Genomic DNA, 15,687 nt, shown 5'->3' on the forward strand with positions numbered 1-15,687 from the left:
GAGCGTTTGGCTTCCGTCTCTGCTTCTCTCCGGGAGCCAGCTGAAATCGATCACTTTCTGTCGGGAGAGCTTGACACAGACCAACAGCATTCCAAAGACCGGGTGTGCCAAGCAGGAAAGTTGGCTAAGGTTACCGTGCATATGGCTCCCAGAGCCAAACGAAGGAGAAAACAGTATGCCAAGGCCCCTCCCGCCACGTTCTTTGCTTTTTCGTGTGAAGTGGATCATGGGTGATTTCGGAAAAAAAAAAAAAAAAAAAAAAGAGCCTTCTGTCTTCCTGGTTTGGACAAACAGGGGATGCTTTTCAGTGAGGGAGGAAGAGGAGCCTTGTGCCCACACCTCTTCTAGCATGGCACAGCACTTATCAGCCTTTTCCCATGGGAGTGTAGGTCTGGGGTACAGCCACAAAAACACCGCTCATTTCTTCTGGACTAGAGGCAGAGATAGTAGTCATGGCATGTGACTTTACAGAGTCTCTTTCCTGAGCCTTTGTTGCAAAAATCAAGCGAACCAAGGAAAAGCGGTCCTGAAAACAGAAGTTGAGCAGACCTGAAGCTGTTTTCCCTGAGTTCTGTTTGGCAATATTCTGTCTTTTCCCATCCAAGGACGGCCTGGGTGCAGAAAATCAAAGCTGCATCTGAGCTCTACATAGAGACGGAGAAGAAGAAACGAGAGAAGGCGTATCTTGGTAATTTACTGCCGGAATGCAGGGCCTATGGGCTCCAGAAGGCTGGGGTGGGAAAGTCATGGGTTTCAGTTCAGGTTTCTTGAACATGTGCCTGGAAATGGGGAAGGGTGAGACGGTATGGAAACGGGTGCAAAGGGAGATTGCGGGCTGATGGATGAGGGCCAAATTTCAGCAGCCAGGGAGCAAGAACTCAAGGACAGGAAGGGAAAAGTTGCTTTGGAGTGGAGGCTGGTGCAATAGAGAGACGTGCTGGGAAGAGACAAGCATCAAATACGAAGGTATTAAACGGAATGTTCTGTGCTGTTTTCCTGTCACCATAGTCCGTTCTCAAAGGGCAACAGGTATTGGAAGGTTGATGGTGAACGTTGTTGAAGGCATTGAGTTGAAGCCCTGTCGGTCACATGGTAAGGACCTGTGCATCCCGCCTGTAGCATGCGTGAGAATTGGGAGTGCTCTTAGCATTTTCCACACCCCCAGCCAACTTTGTATCAGTTAAGCTACTTCTTTTTTTTCCTTCCTTCCTTCCTTCCTTCTTTCCTTTCTATCTTTCTTTCTTTCCGAGGTAGGGTGTCACTCTGCCCAGGCTGACCAGGAATTTCACTACGTTGTCTCAGGCTGGTCTCGAACTCACAGCAATCCTCCTACCTCTGTCTCCTGAGTACTGGGATTAAAAACGTGCAACACCACACCGGGCATTTGTGCTATTTCTTATTCCAATTTTCCTGCTGGCATTGGCTTGTATAATACTTATTAAAAAGCTAGAGGGTTTCTTTTTTTGTTTCTTTATTCTTTCTTTTTTAATTTTAATTTTTTGGTTTATCTAGGTAGGGTCTTACTCTAGCCCAGGCTAACCTGAAATTCACTATATAGTCTCAGGGTGGCCTCGAACTCATGCGCCAACATGCCCAGCTTTAAAAAAAAAATTATGAGAGAGAGAAAGAGGAGGATAGAAAGAGAGAATAGGCACCTCCAGCCACTGAGGTTGAACTCCAGATGTATGCGCCACCTTGTTCATCTGGCTTAAGTGAATCCTGGGGACTTGAACCTGAGTCCTTTAGCTTTGCAGGCAAGTACCTTAACTGCTAAGCTATCTCTCCAGCCCTCTTTATTCTTTCTTTAAAAAAAATATATATTTATTTGAGAGTGAGTGTGTGTGTGTGTGTGTGTGTGTGTGTATGGGCGCCCAGGGCCTCTTGCCAATACAAATGAACTCCAGGAGCAGTGTTACTTATGTGAGTACTGGAGAATCGAACTGGGGCTGGCAGGCTTTGCAAGCAAGCTCCTTTATCTATTGAGCCATCTCCTCAGCAACTTTTTTTTCTACTATTCTGCTTTTTAAGGAGAACTGAGAGGCCACAGTCATGTACATGTGACATACAGAACATGAGAGATATGTGTGCAGACAGGAAGGGCCTGGTTTAAGGCCCCCCCCCCAACTCACTTATTTGTTCTTTGTTAAGTATGCTGCCAAAATGTGGGAGTTTCCACCATATTTTCCACTTATTAAGCATGGGTGGAGGGACAGCAACCTGGGGTTTCACTCTGAGCTGGCGAGGACTTTTGTTCACTAGGAAAGAGCAACCCCTACTGCGAGGTGACCATGGGCTCCCAGTGCCACATCACCAAGACAATCCAGGACACGCTGAACCCCAAGTGGAATTCCAACTGCCAGTTCTTCATCCGAGACCTGGAGCAGGAGGTCCTCTGCATCACTGTGTTCGAGAGGGACCAGTTCTCACCAGACGGTGGGTAGAAAATGACCCCTGGGGCATCCTTCTTCCTTTCCAGCTGCTCACCTTGCAAGGACCCACGCTGCCTTACCTGAGAATGTGAGCCTGGGATTCTCTGGGCTTCTCTTCTGAGAGAGAGGTTGACACGTACAGGCGAGGCAAGGCTAGAGGCGTCTGAGTGGATTTGGACGAAACGTGCTTGGGCTAGTCACGTTCAGCTGCACTGGACGTAGACTGCGGGCACGTGCTTTCCAAAGTGAAGGGGTGCACTTAGGAGCCCCCGCACAGCCATGGATGCGAGCTGACCCTCTGTTGTAATCCTAGCAGTCAACTGGCTGAGAAAGAAGGATCATGAGTTTAATTCAAAGCCAGATTAGGCTACATAGGGAGACTCTGATTAAAAAAGAAGAAGAAGGGGCTGGAGAGATGGCTTAGCAGTTAAGGCATTTGCCTGTGAAGCCAAAGGACCCGGGTTCAATTCCCCAGGACCCACGTAAGCCAGATGCACAAGGGGCGCACACATCTGGAGTTCATTTGCAGTGGCTGGAGGCCCTGGTGTGCCCATTCTCTCTTGCGCGCGCTTTCTCTCTCTCTCTCTCTGATTGCAAATAAATAAATAAAATTAAAAAAAGAAGAAGAAGAGGAGGAGGAGGAGGAGAAGAAGACAGGGCTGAAGAGATGGCTTAGCAGTTAAGGCACTTGCCTGCAAAGCCTAAGGACCCAGATTTGATTCCCCATTATCCATGTGAAACCAGATGCACATTCTCTCTCTCTCTCAAATAAGTAAATGAAATGTTAAAAAAAAAAGAGGGGGGGCTGGAGAGATGGCTTAGCAGTTAAGCACTTGCCTGTGAAGCCTAAGGACCCCGGTTCGAGGCTAGGTTCCCCAGATCCCACGTTAGCCAGATGCACAAGGGGGCGCACGTGTCTGGAGTTCATTTGCAGAGGCTGGAAACCCTGGCGCGCCCATTCTCTCTCTCTCCCTCTATCTGTCTTTCTCTTTGTGTCTGTCGCTCTCAAATAAATAAATAAATAAAAATTTAAAAAAATATTTAAAAAAAAAGAGGGGGGCATAGTGGCACACACCTTTAATGTTAGCATGTAGGAGGATTGCTGTGAGTTTGAGGCCACCCTGAGACTACATAGTGAATTTCAGGTCAGCCTGGGCTAGAGTGAGCCCCTACCTTTGGGGGTAAAAAAAGAAAAGATAAATCTAGACACATGCCAGAGGCAGTACCACCAGTTAATGTCCTTTAGGTGCAATTTCTAGTGAAATTGTGTTGGATACACAATCCTATCAGTTGGCTTACCATTTCTGCAATGATCTCTGGCCAGTGAATCAAAGAAGCCAGGCACTCTCTCAGCCCAGTAAAAACCAACTACTCTATTTAGGGACTAGAACCGCAACGATAATCAGAGAGTGCAGTGCAGTGTTGGAAATACTGGGCTCTAAAGACTGCTCCCCACAGCCTTTCTCCTTTATTTTTATTTTATTTTATTTTTTTTTTGAGGTAAGGTCTCACTCTAGCCCAGGCGGACCTGTAATTCACTATGTAGTCTCCTTTAGTTGTTTTTAGAGAATTATCTCATGTCAGTTATATGCCATGGGTTTGCCTAAAGACAGTCTCTTGGATGGTTACATGTTAGAACATGACCACAACAATTTGACTTCCAAGTCTGGGTTTTTACCCACTATATTTTATTGTCAACTTTATGTACATATATATATATATATATATATATATATATATATATATATATGTAATTTGAGGAAGAGAATGAATATGAATGGGTGTGTTATGGCCTCTTGCCACTGTAAATAAACTGCCTCCTGAGTGCTGAAATTAAAGGTGTGTGCCTACCCTCTTTTTTTTTTTTTTTTGAGGTAGGGTCTCACTCTAGCTCTGGCTGACCTGGAATTCACTATGTAGTCTCAGGGTGGCCTCGAACTCACGGCAATCCTCCTACCTCTGCCTCCCAAGTGCTGGGATTAAAGGCGTGCACCACCATGCCCAGCTCTTTTTTTTTTTTTTTAACATTTTATTTACTTATTTGAGAGAAAGAAAGGTCAATACATAGACAGATACATGTGTCATTTTGTCTACCTGGATTTATGTGGGCACTCGGGAATTAAACTTGGGTCAGTGGGCTTTATAAGCAAGTGCCTTTAGGCTGTTAAACCATCTCCTTAGCCACTCACCTCTTATTCTGATAAATGAAAGTTTGAGGTGAGGCTGTTTGTAAGTTTTTAAAAATAATATTTATTGTTAATTATTTATTATTATTTATTTTTGTTATACTTATTAATATTTATGGTGTACCATGTGGCTTCAATCCATGTTTATACTATGTAGGGGTTAGTCAGAGTAATGGGCATATCCATCATTTTGATATAGTTTATTATATTAGCAATATTTAAGTTATCACATTTAAAAATACATTTATTATATAGAGAGGCAGAGAGAGAATGGGGACATCAGGGCCTCTTGCCACTTTATATGTCTGGCTTTACATGGGTACTGGGGAATTGAAACTGGGCTACCAGGCTTTGTAAGCAAGTTAACCACTGAGCAATCTCTCCAGCCCTTCCAGTTTTCTTTCTTCTCCTTCTCCTCCTCCTCTTCCTTTTTTTCCAAGGTAGGATCACACTAAAGCCCAGGATGATCTGGAACTCATTCTGTAGTCCTAGGCTGGCCTCAAATTCATAGTGATCCTCCCACCTCTTCCTCCTGTGTGCTGGGATTAAAAGGGTTCTCCATGATACCCTGCTTTCATTTAAAAATATTATTTATTTATTTGCAAGGAGAGAGGGAGGGAGAATGAGTATGCCAGTAACCATTGCAAATGACTTTAGATTCTTTTTTTGTTTTTTCGAGGTTGGGTCTCACTCTGGCTCAGGTTGACCTGGAATTCACTATGTAGTCTCAGGGTGGCCTCTAACTCACGGCGATCCTCCTACCTCTGCCTCCCGAGTGCTGGGATTAAAGGCGTGTGCCACCATGCCTGGCTGACTCTAGATTCTTTTTGTCACTTTGTGCATACAGCTTTACGTGGGTACTGGGGTGTCCAACCTGGTCATCAGGTTTTTCAGGCAAGTACCTTAACTGTTGAACCATCTTTCCAGCCCAGTCCCTCCATTTTTTAAAACAGTGAAATGTCATGGATACATTGACAACTCCACTGGAGATTAAGTCAATTGCAAATGTGAATCCTGGCCTATCAGAGACCCTTGGTGGAAGGAGAGCCTAGCACTTTGGTAGATTTCCCAAACGTGACCATCCTATGGGTCTCTGAGCAATGTCGTTTGTTCTTTCAGATTTTTTGGGTCGGACAGAGATTCGAGTGGCTGACATCAAGAAAGACCAGGGCTCCAAGGGACCGGTGACAAAGTGTCTCCTGCTGCACGAAGTTCCCACAGGAGAGATTGTGGTCCGCCTGGACTTGCAGTTGTTTGATGAACCCTAGAGAGCCGCTGGCATGGGCCCAGAGGACTCTTCTCCTGAGGAAATTCTATTCCTTTCCTAAGCCACCACTGCTTGGTGTTCAGTCACAGGGCAATGGGACAGCAAAGACAGATTCTAGGAATAATTGTTGACAATCCTTCCCCCACAAACAATCTCCCATTTTATGAAACAAAACTCTATTTTCCTTTGTCCTCACTTCAGGCCTCATTCTGGCTCTTGGGGCTTCTGAAGTCTATAATCTTGATTAGGTTCTACCGGGAGCCTGGCCCATTCGTCCCCAGGCCAGAGGCAAGGGTCTGGTTACTTTAAACTAGGTTTATAAATGCAATGTCTGTATTTTTGGAGAACACGTGTTACCCTCCTATTTCTCATCAGCCCCTCTGTAGACTCCTTGGCCTCTGATGCCCAGTGTGAAGTATGTTTAGTCCAATTTCGTTGGGCTGTGGCTGCTTTGGGATCCATCCTCCACAGGGAAACACAGCTCTGGATCTGACCGGCAGTCTCCTGAGCGGAGCTCTTTGGAGAGCCTCCCCCTGGAAGACCCTAACCTGTGTTGTGACAGCTGTTTCCCCCTTGAGGCCTTGGTTAATATATACCAATGAAAACACACCGGTGTGCAATGGGGTGATTCCCTAGTGAATCCCGGCATGCTTAGATCACGGCCAGGCACCGGGAAGGCAACTTTCCGACATTACTGGGTCCTGATTGTCATCCATTGTTTGATAAATTTTCATTAGGCTTGGAGGCCCTGTGATGTTTTGTGACAAGTCACCGGAGGTGACCAGCTCTGACCTGATTCTGTGCTTGAATGTACTAGATCCTGACTGTTGTGGGAAATTTCCGTAACTTAGGTGGTAAGTTCCTAAAAAGAAGTCATGCTTAGACCCTTAAAGTTTACAAAATAAAATAACAAGCTAGAGTTGGGGGTGAGGAGATGTGAAGGAAATTCATTATTGGGGGGGGCAAAACCCTGGGGCGGGGCGGCGCTGGTGAGTCCTTTAAATCCAAGGAGGGTGAGTGAAGATTCTCGTACTTTGCCAGACACACTTCAACCTCTTGGTAATAGAAACGCACGTGTTTGTTACCAGTGGCAGGGGGGTATAACCATGGGCCAGGCTATTTGATTGGAGTGCTTTGGTGTTTTTTTTCTTTTCCTTTTAAATGCTAGGAGATAGGCTGGTGTATTAGTTGATGACTTGCTATGAAAAGTGTGGGCCGTGTTTTGTTGGCATGCCAATGTTCTTATACCCTCAGTCTGTGTGGTGGTGGAATGCTCTTTGCATGTCTCTGGGTTCTGGAGCCTAGCTTTCCTGAGTTCGATGGAGTTCTCTTTGGCCATAGGCTCTTAGGGCTTACTTAGGGTTGTAGAAGGTGCTTTTGAAATGACAGTATCAGCATAGTATCAGGATACCCATTTCACTGGGAACTGAGTGCATCATGTGATAATGTCGTCCCATAAGAACCCTGTCATAGTTGAAGTGATTTTTTAAAAAACAAATATGTTGGAGCCGGGCGTGATGGCGCACGCCTTTAATCCCAGCACTCGGGAGGCAGAGGTAGGAGGATCGCCGTGAGTTCAAGGCCACCCTGAGACTACATAGTGAGTTCCAGGTCAGTCCGAGCTAGAGTGAGACCCTACCTCAAAAAACCAAAACAACAACAACAACAACAATGAAAAAGAATGTTGGAAAGGACAACGAAGTTTACATTTCATACTTTTAAGAAACTTTATTATTTATTGAAAATAGCATAGAATTTTGTATCAAAAACAACAGACCTAAGTATTTTTTTGAAACAAGCTAATAAACTCTTTAGTTAGAAACTTCCAACTGCACATGGTGTAGACCAAGTTTAACTTCAGGCCTGCATTTGCTTACCACTTCCCAGCAGAAAACATCATCAAAATGCTTTATGTTTATGCTTGTGACGTGAGTGAAAAGCCATCTGAAATGAAATCTACAAATAGTCCCATACCTCCTGTTTCTATAACCATTAGGGTTTGTTTCAGTACACTTGTGAAGGATGCTTTTGTAATAGGAAGTGTTACATCCGTGACGGGGCAGTGCCGGGTCACCATTCCGATCCCTTTCGTTGTTTTCCCTCCATTGTCTTTACTTTGCATCAACGCTGGACTTCACTGACTCTGGAAGGAGAATGTGCTGCGCACGACGGCAAACATCTCACAACCTTGTAGGTTTCAGGTCACCTACGCGTAGATTCCCATGGTTGGAAATCATGTAGTACCTAAGTTTTTTCCCCAAAATGACTCTATTGAGCATGTGGGAGTTGCTCCTCGGAGTAAGCAAGTCTGAATTGGTGCGCTACTGGGCTGGCCTTCACACCCTTCTGTGACAAGTTGGGGAGATGGAGAAACACGAGTGGCGCCTAGAGTTTCAAACCCTCAGTCCTTGGTACCTTCACTTCTACCTCTTTTTTTTTTTTTTTTTTTTTTTTGAGGCAGGGTCTCACTCTAGCCTAGGCTGGCCTTGAACTTGTGGGCTCCTCCTACCTCAGCCTTCCTGCTGGGATTGCTTATGGACATGAGCCACTGCACCCAGTTTTCATTTCTACCTTCTTTGAACGCCCAGGCTGCATTTCCTAGAAATGACATACCTTGCCAATAAGGGACCTGAATCCTGTTTACTTTCTTTTCTTCTTCATTTTATCCTAGAGGTAGGCTCTCACTGTGGCCCAGGCTGACCTGGAATTCATACTGCAGGCCCAGGCTGGCCTCAGACTCACAGTGGTCCTTCTACTTCTGCCTCCCCAGTGATGAGATTAAAGGCTTGCGCCATCATGCCCAGTTCCTGTTTGCATTTTCAATACAACGTTTCTCCAGACCACGCCTCTTGGTATCCTGTTCCCAGTGCTCTAGGCAGCCTTTTGGTCACCCCTTTTCTGAACCACACTGCCGGTCCCTTCTGCACTCTGGCCTCTTCTCACGAGGAATGCATTCCTGGATCATGGCTCTTCCCCAACAACCCTCAGCATCCCTGAGGGTCTTCCTGGGAGCTCCTGGGCTAGATCGTCTTCATGACCAGTCTGTATCCTGGACCCTGTGCAGCAGGGCTGGCATTTGTCCCCTGGCCGTAGATAGACAACCTCATCTCCTGGGATCAGATCTGCTGTGAAGGCAAATGGGATTCATTCAGATCCAGTCCCTGCCTAACCTTTCTAGGCTGGGTCACCAAAACTGCTCAAGAAACTGGGACCATCCACCCTGTTTGACTGATTGGATAGTGGGCTTCTGTCCTTTGGCCACAGAGAAGAAAGCTCCACTCCCAAAGAATGCTGATGGAAAACTGGGCCTCATTTACTTTGTTTGTTTGTTTGTTTTGTTGTGGTTTGAGACAGAGCCTCATGGAATAGCCCAAGCTGGCCTTGAACTTGGGAACCTCCTGCCTCAGCCTCCTGAGTGCTGGGATTTAAAGGATGTGTCACTGGGCTCTGCTTTCCTGTTTGTATTTTGAACAAAAGTGTGACCTAAGTATATGACAGCTGTTGATTTTAATCTGGTTAATCTGAAAAAAAAAAATCTCAACCAAAAAAAGAGGGGTAAATTGACCACTTTCACTATGACTTATCTTGTTGATCTGGTACCAACAGGTATCCTAGGGGTGTGTGCAGAAGGTCAGGGGTGCTGAGTGGTGCCCTGCTTTCTGAGTCGGCGCAGCTGTCATCTCTCCAGAGCTGGCTGGATCAGGAGCCAAGCTCATGACCCTGTTGAGTAAGGATGTTTTAGAATTCCACCAAGTTGAAATTCAGGGGGAAGATGGACAAGGCATTTCTGGTTTTATTTGTAAGGTGGAGATCTTAGAAAGTGTCTCCATCTTGTGTGAGAGAAACAGGCTAGCTCTATTCCAAGGGAGTGTTCCTGGTTGTCCAGTTCATGATTCCTAGGTAGAAGCTGAAACTGCAGTTTGATTTGATTTCTTTACTGCTTTTCTTCCTATGGTTGAGATGTGCTGTGGGGGGCCTGATGCCAGCATTTTCACACAGGACGCGCCCCCCAGTGCACCATAAATATATAACCAGGTCATTTTAGGCTTGAGGCGAGTGGGAGATGAAGAGACATATTTCCATTGCAGGTGTCAAGCTTTGCACACCACAAAGCAAGGAGAGCTGGAGTATGTGTCTGGCTCTAGCTGTAAGAGCGTTGGCTCACTCTGACAGATTCAAAGCCCAGGAATGGTGGCACAGAGAGGCCCTCAGACAATGGGGCATGAGTCCTTCACGGATAGCTGGTAAAGGAAATGCCCCCTCTCTGGACCCTGGAGTGCTGAGGTGCCTGCCGGCGACTTCCTCTTACTGTCAGCTCCAGTCAGCTGCCAAGATCTCTCTAGCAGTGTCCCGCGGGACGCCTTGTAGGAACACTTTGTATTTTGTAAATATGGCTGGGCTGTTCATTCCTCTCCTGAAGTGACTCTATGGGACCAAATTCTTGTGCTAATCTATATTTCTTTTTTCTTTTTCTCCTACATAAATGGCCTACCTGCCTAGGGCCCCATTCCACAGGAAGACAGAGCTGGAGCTGTAAGGTCTGTGAGGTAAAGGCAATTGTTGTAAAGCAGAAAAAGAAAGTGCAGAGGGGTCTGGAGAGATTGCTCAGTGGTTAGAGTGCTTGCTTGCAAGACCTGATGGCCTGGGTTCAATTCCCCAGTACCCATGTAAAGCCAGATGCACGAAGTGACACATGCATCTGGAGTTTGTGTGCAGTGGCAGGAAGGCCCTGGCATGTCCATATTCACCCTTTTTCTTTTTTTCCAGCCCTTATTTTATTTATTTATTTTTATTAACAACTTCCATGATTATATCTTTTCTTGCAAATAAATAAACAAACAAATAATTTTTTTTTTTTAAGTTGGGCATGGTGGAGCATACCTTTAATCTCAGCACTCGGGAGGCAGAGGTAGGAGGATCGCCTTGAGTTCAAGGCCACCTTGAGACTACAGAGTGAATTCCAGGTCAGCCTGGTCTAGAGTGAGACCCTACCTTGAAAAAAACCAAAAAATTTAAAGTGCAGAAAACAACAAAAGTGAAAAACAGCTGAAATAGGCCATTATTAAGCAGGCTCCTTCCTGCCCTCCCAGTTTGATCTTAGAGGCTTTCAAAGGGCAAAGTGAGAGGGGCCTAGAGGATGAGGGGCTCACTCGCTGCGATCTACTCACTTTGGGGGTTCCAAGGCAAATAGTCCTAGACCCTCTTGTGACCCCTGATGCCCCACATGCCAGCTAGCTCTGTCTCTGGTGAGGCTATGACTTGTCTCTGCCCTCACACCTCCAGACAGCAGCCCTTCGAACAGCCAAAGCCTTCTGCGTGATTCCTTCCCACGGGCGCCTCGGTGCTCTGCTCTCCTGAGTATTCCATTCTGTTTTGAATGATCCCAGTCGATGAACGTTGCCCTGTTAGAGGTTACTCAGAGGAATAATGCAGACCCCTTACTGTTACTTCTGACTCCAAGGAAGCAGGACTGGCTAGTTGACATAGGGCCTTCTCCACCCCCAGCTTCCTCTTTCCGAATGAGACTCCTGTTTCTTTGTCCTTGGAAAGCAGACATTTATTTGAGATCAAGGAAAATTCTAGGACCCGCTTCCTCACCCTGCGTTGCTGAGACCCCTGTATAGTGGGCACTAGGCTCACCTAGGAGCCAAGAAAGAATCCCCCAGGGGCTAGGGATATACCTCACTTGGTGGAGCGCTTGCCTAGCATGTGCCATTGGTCCTTAGCACTGCACAAATGGTCTGTGGTAACACACGTCTGTAATCCCAGCACTCAGGATGTGGAAGCTGGGGGATCAGCCTCAGTTACATAGTGAGTTTAAGGCTAGCCAGAGCTACATGAGACCCTACCTCAAAAAACAAAGGAAGGAAGGAAGAGTTTAAAAAAAAAAAAAGAAAGAAAGCTGGAGAGATGGCTTAGCAGTTAAGGCACTTGCCTGCAAAGCCAAAAGACCACGCTTTGATTCCCCAGGACCCACGTAAGCCAGTTGCACAAAGTGGCACATGCATCTGAAGTTTGTTTACAGTGGCTAGAGGCCCTGGTGCGCCCATTCTCTCATCTCCATTCTCTCTCTCTCAAATAAATAAAAAATAAAACATTTTTAAAAAGAAAGAATTAAAAAAAGGAATCTATCCCTGATAAACATGGGAAACATAACCCACATGAAAGAGGAGCATAACCTAAGAGCAGCTTCCTACCTTGGGAGCCCTACAGATGAGAGCGCAGGCGCTGGCTCATGGGCATCGCCTCTCAGCGGCCAGGTCAGGAGCGCTCACAGCTCCTCCCACGCGGCTCCAGCCCAGTCTACCTTGGCTGGGAGGCAGCAGCAGGATGCGCCCTTCCTGACTCTCAAGTGTAACTGTAGACCTAGTTTTTTAAAAAAATTTTATTATTATTTTTATTCATTTCTTTGAGAGTGACAGACAGAGAAAGAGGCATGGAGAGAGAGAGAGAGAGAGAGAAAATGGGCGCGCCAGGGCCTCCAGCCACTGCAGATGAACTCCAGACGCGTGCGCCCCCTTGTGCATCTGGCTAATGTGGGTCCTGGGGAATCGAGCCTCGAACCGGGGTCCTTAGGCTTCACAGGCAAGCGCTTAACCACTAAGCTATCTCTCCAGCCCCTGTAGACCTCGTTTTAAGTCCTTTAAGTAACACCCACTTAGAAAACCTCATATCTGCCTCCAAATCACTACCTCACTTCTATGCAGACTCGATCATTTCCTGCATTAAAAGGAACTTTCTTTTTCTGTGGCCTTGGGGAAACCAGATAACATATAATTTCTCTGATACAATGTGAGGTGGTCATATTTCAGGGTAAATTTGCCCCTACTGTGTGCCAGGGTACTATGGGAGTTGTATTTTAATAGAATTCTATGGCAGTCTAGATTCTCACCGTCCTATTTGCACTGGTGAGTATTTTAGTGTTTGAAGCCCACCGAGTAGAACTGTGTTCAGAAATGGGCGTATTGTGTCAGCCGTGAAAAAAATCAACATTCCTCTGGTATTTCCTGAGGAATAGTGACTGACCAAGTCTTTTTTTTTCCCCCTGGTAGTAGTGATGTATATTTTCTTTTTCTAGAACTGTGAACTTCTTTTTAAAAAAATATTTTCTTTTATTTATTTACTTATTTGAGGGGTAAACACACACACACACACACACACACACACACACACACACACACACGGAGAGAGAGAGAGAGAATGGGCACACCAGGACCTCCAACCACTGCAAACAAACTCCAGATGCGTGCGCCCCCTTGTACATCTGGCTTTAAATGAGTCTTGGGCAATTGAACTTCAGTCCTTGGTTTGGCTCGCAGGTGCTTTAACCACTGAGCAACCTCTCCATTTTTATAATAGTATTTATTTATTTGACAGAGAAAGAGAGAGAGAGAGAGAGAACGGAGGGAGGGAAGGAGGGAGGGAGGGAGGGAGAGAATAGCATGCCAGGGCCTCCAGCCACTGCAAACAAACTCCAGACGCGTGCGCCCCCTTGTGCATCTGGCTAACATGGGTCCTGGGGAATTAAACCTGGGTCCTTTAGCTTTGTGGGCCAACACCTTGACTGCTAAGCCATCCCTCCAGCCCCATCTCTCCATCTTTCTGTAACTCTGATTTTATGCTTTGGTCATACCATTCCTGTGCTTGCACACACACATACATGTGTTCTTTTGTGTTTCCCTCCCTCTCTCTCTTACTCTCTTTATGTTTTTTCGAGGTAGGGTCTCGCTCTAGCCCAGGCTGACCTGGAATTCACCATGTAATCTCAGGCTGGCCTCGAACTCACAGCGATCCTCCTACCTGTGCCTCCCAAGTGTTGGGATTAAAGGCGTGCGCCACCACACCCGACTTTATATTTCTCTTCTTAAACTCGGATTTCAAATGTCCTTCTCTTCTGGGTGGAAACAGATCGGGGACCCCAACAGAGGGGAGGCAAAGGCAGGGTGGAAGTTTTGTTGGTCTCCTTGAGTGACAGAAGCTGCTTGTCTGCCTACTTTTCCTGCTGGTCCCACTGGCAGGTTCCAAGCTGCTGGCACCACCTCGCCCCCCCCGCCCCCCCCCGCCCCCCCGCACAGTTCTGGGTGAGGGAAGAGTGAAGGCAGAAGAGAGAAGAAAGTTATCATGGCACAACTGAAACCCAGGGCTTCTGGGTGCCTAGTGAGACGTTGCTACTCCTAGCTTCTGGTGCTGGACAGAGGTCCTTCCGCCTTTTCTGTATCTACCATAGCGGGGGAACTTTTATGATTCGACCCTCCACAGGCCTCCCATGTAAATTGAAGGTGATCTCCTCTTCTGGACTAACCAGGGCAGACTGGAGGATGCCTCTCACTCCAGCAAGCCTTCTAGAAATCAGGAGTGTTCTACTCCATTGGGTAATAGAATCTACTTGTAGACTTTGACTTCTGAAATTTTGAATATTTATTTATTTATTTTTATTTATTTATTTGAGAGAGAGAGGAGAGAAAGAAGGAGAGAGAGAGAAAGAGAGAGAGAGAGTGAGAGAAAATGGGCGTGCTAGGGCCTCCAAACACTGTAAACAAACTCCAGATCCATGTGCCACCATGGGCATCTGGCTTACATGGGTCCTGGGGAATCGAACCTGGGTCCTTTGGCTTTGCAGGCAAGGCCTTTAACGGCTAAGCCAACTCCACAGCCTGACTTCTGAAATGTTAAATGACATGAGAAGGTTGGTGGGAAGCAGCCACTTATTTCATGGTGTGTGTACCAAGGATTGTGGGGGATGAGTGGGAACTGAAGAGGGAAGACAGGAAACACGTTTTTCCAACTCCCCAGGTCAAATTTAGGACCAGCTCATCATTCGTGGGCCAAGTACAAAATGAAAACTCGAAGGCCCCTTGTTCCAAATGCTAACACATTTCCGTATGGAGAGCCAGAGTATTAAGCTGACTTGGAGTCCCTGCTGACCGTGTCCACTGTGCTTGTACACGCTGACCATCCATGACCCGACTACACTACGTTTTCTGTCCATTCCAGAGTAGGTGAGGCCTCTTCTTGGAAAGGTCTGCCTGGGGCTGTGCAGGGATGGGATAATAACACTTTTCCATCCCTCTTTCCTTCCTCTGTCCCTTCCTTCGTTCTTTACTGCAGTGCTACGGATCAAAGTCAGGACTTCATGAATGCTAAATACATAAATATATTTCAAAACACCTACTTTGTCTCCTATAAGTAAACACTCTAGGCTAATGTGAGCATGGGTGCACCCTGACACGAGAGAGGGGTTGTCAACCTATGGTGGCAGGAAATGGGTCTTCCAGCTCAGTCATAGGTGTGCCATTGGGTACCAAGTGCCCTTTGGGCCTTTAACATTGAACTAGCTTTGAAATAAGGCCCTGCCTGTGGAGTGGCCATTAGTTATCAACAAGGAGCTTTTTTCCTTGTTTCTGGTTGGACAAGTGGCTTTCCCAAACTGTTTTCAGAGATGTCAGGACGATTCTAGAAGCGCCCAGTGTTCCTTCTCTAACGGCTGGACCATTTCCTGGCCAGGAGTGGGCGGAGCCAGCTGCCTGTCTGCCCCTGTGGCCAAGTGGCTGCCAACTGGGAGGAAGTTTGCTTCTGAGAGAAAGGGATCTCCCATGGCCAGTCTCTCACAGTATATCCCTTGATGATGTCTGGGTACAGTGGTGTTAGCAAAAGAGGGAAGACGCCACCGTGTGAGTGGCCTCTGAGTCCTAGAGGCCAGGGCTCCAGGGAGGCCAGTGACCACGGAGCCAGTCCTCCTGTGTGCCACTGATGTTTCTTTACCCAGCTTTCGCCTTCTCAGGGCCCGGGGCTCAGCGCCCTCTGC

At 46.7% G+C, this 15,687-nt stretch overlaps 1 protein-coding gene across 6 annotated transcripts in view; it reads left to right on the plus strand.

Moving 5' to 3' along the window:
* Itsn1 (intersectin 1) overlaps positions 1-9,481 on the plus strand; it is a 227,127-nt gene extending 217,646 nt beyond the window's left edge. For all 6 annotated transcript variants that reach the window (XM_004654454.2, XM_045150359.1, XM_045150358.1 and 3 more), the window contains 4 exons: positions 606-688; positions 1,009-1,092; positions 2,260-2,433; positions 5,735-9,481. In XM_004654454.2, coding sequence (XP_004654511.2) covers positions 606-688; positions 1,009-1,092; positions 2,260-2,433; positions 5,735-5,883 — 490 coding nt within the window. In that variant the 3' untranslated portion in view covers positions 5,884-9,481. The remainder of the gene's footprint in view (positions 1-605; positions 689-1,008; positions 1,093-2,259; positions 2,434-5,734) is intronic.
* Positions 9,482-15,687: the final 6,206 nt, after the last annotated feature.

The sequence above is a fragment of the Jaculus jaculus genome, chromosome 5, assembly GCF_020740685.1.
Source record: "Jaculus jaculus isolate mJacJac1 chromosome 5, mJacJac1.mat.Y.cur, whole genome shotgun sequence".
NCBI classification, from domain to species: Eukaryota; Metazoa; Chordata; class Mammalia; order Rodentia; family Dipodidae; genus Jaculus; species Jaculus jaculus.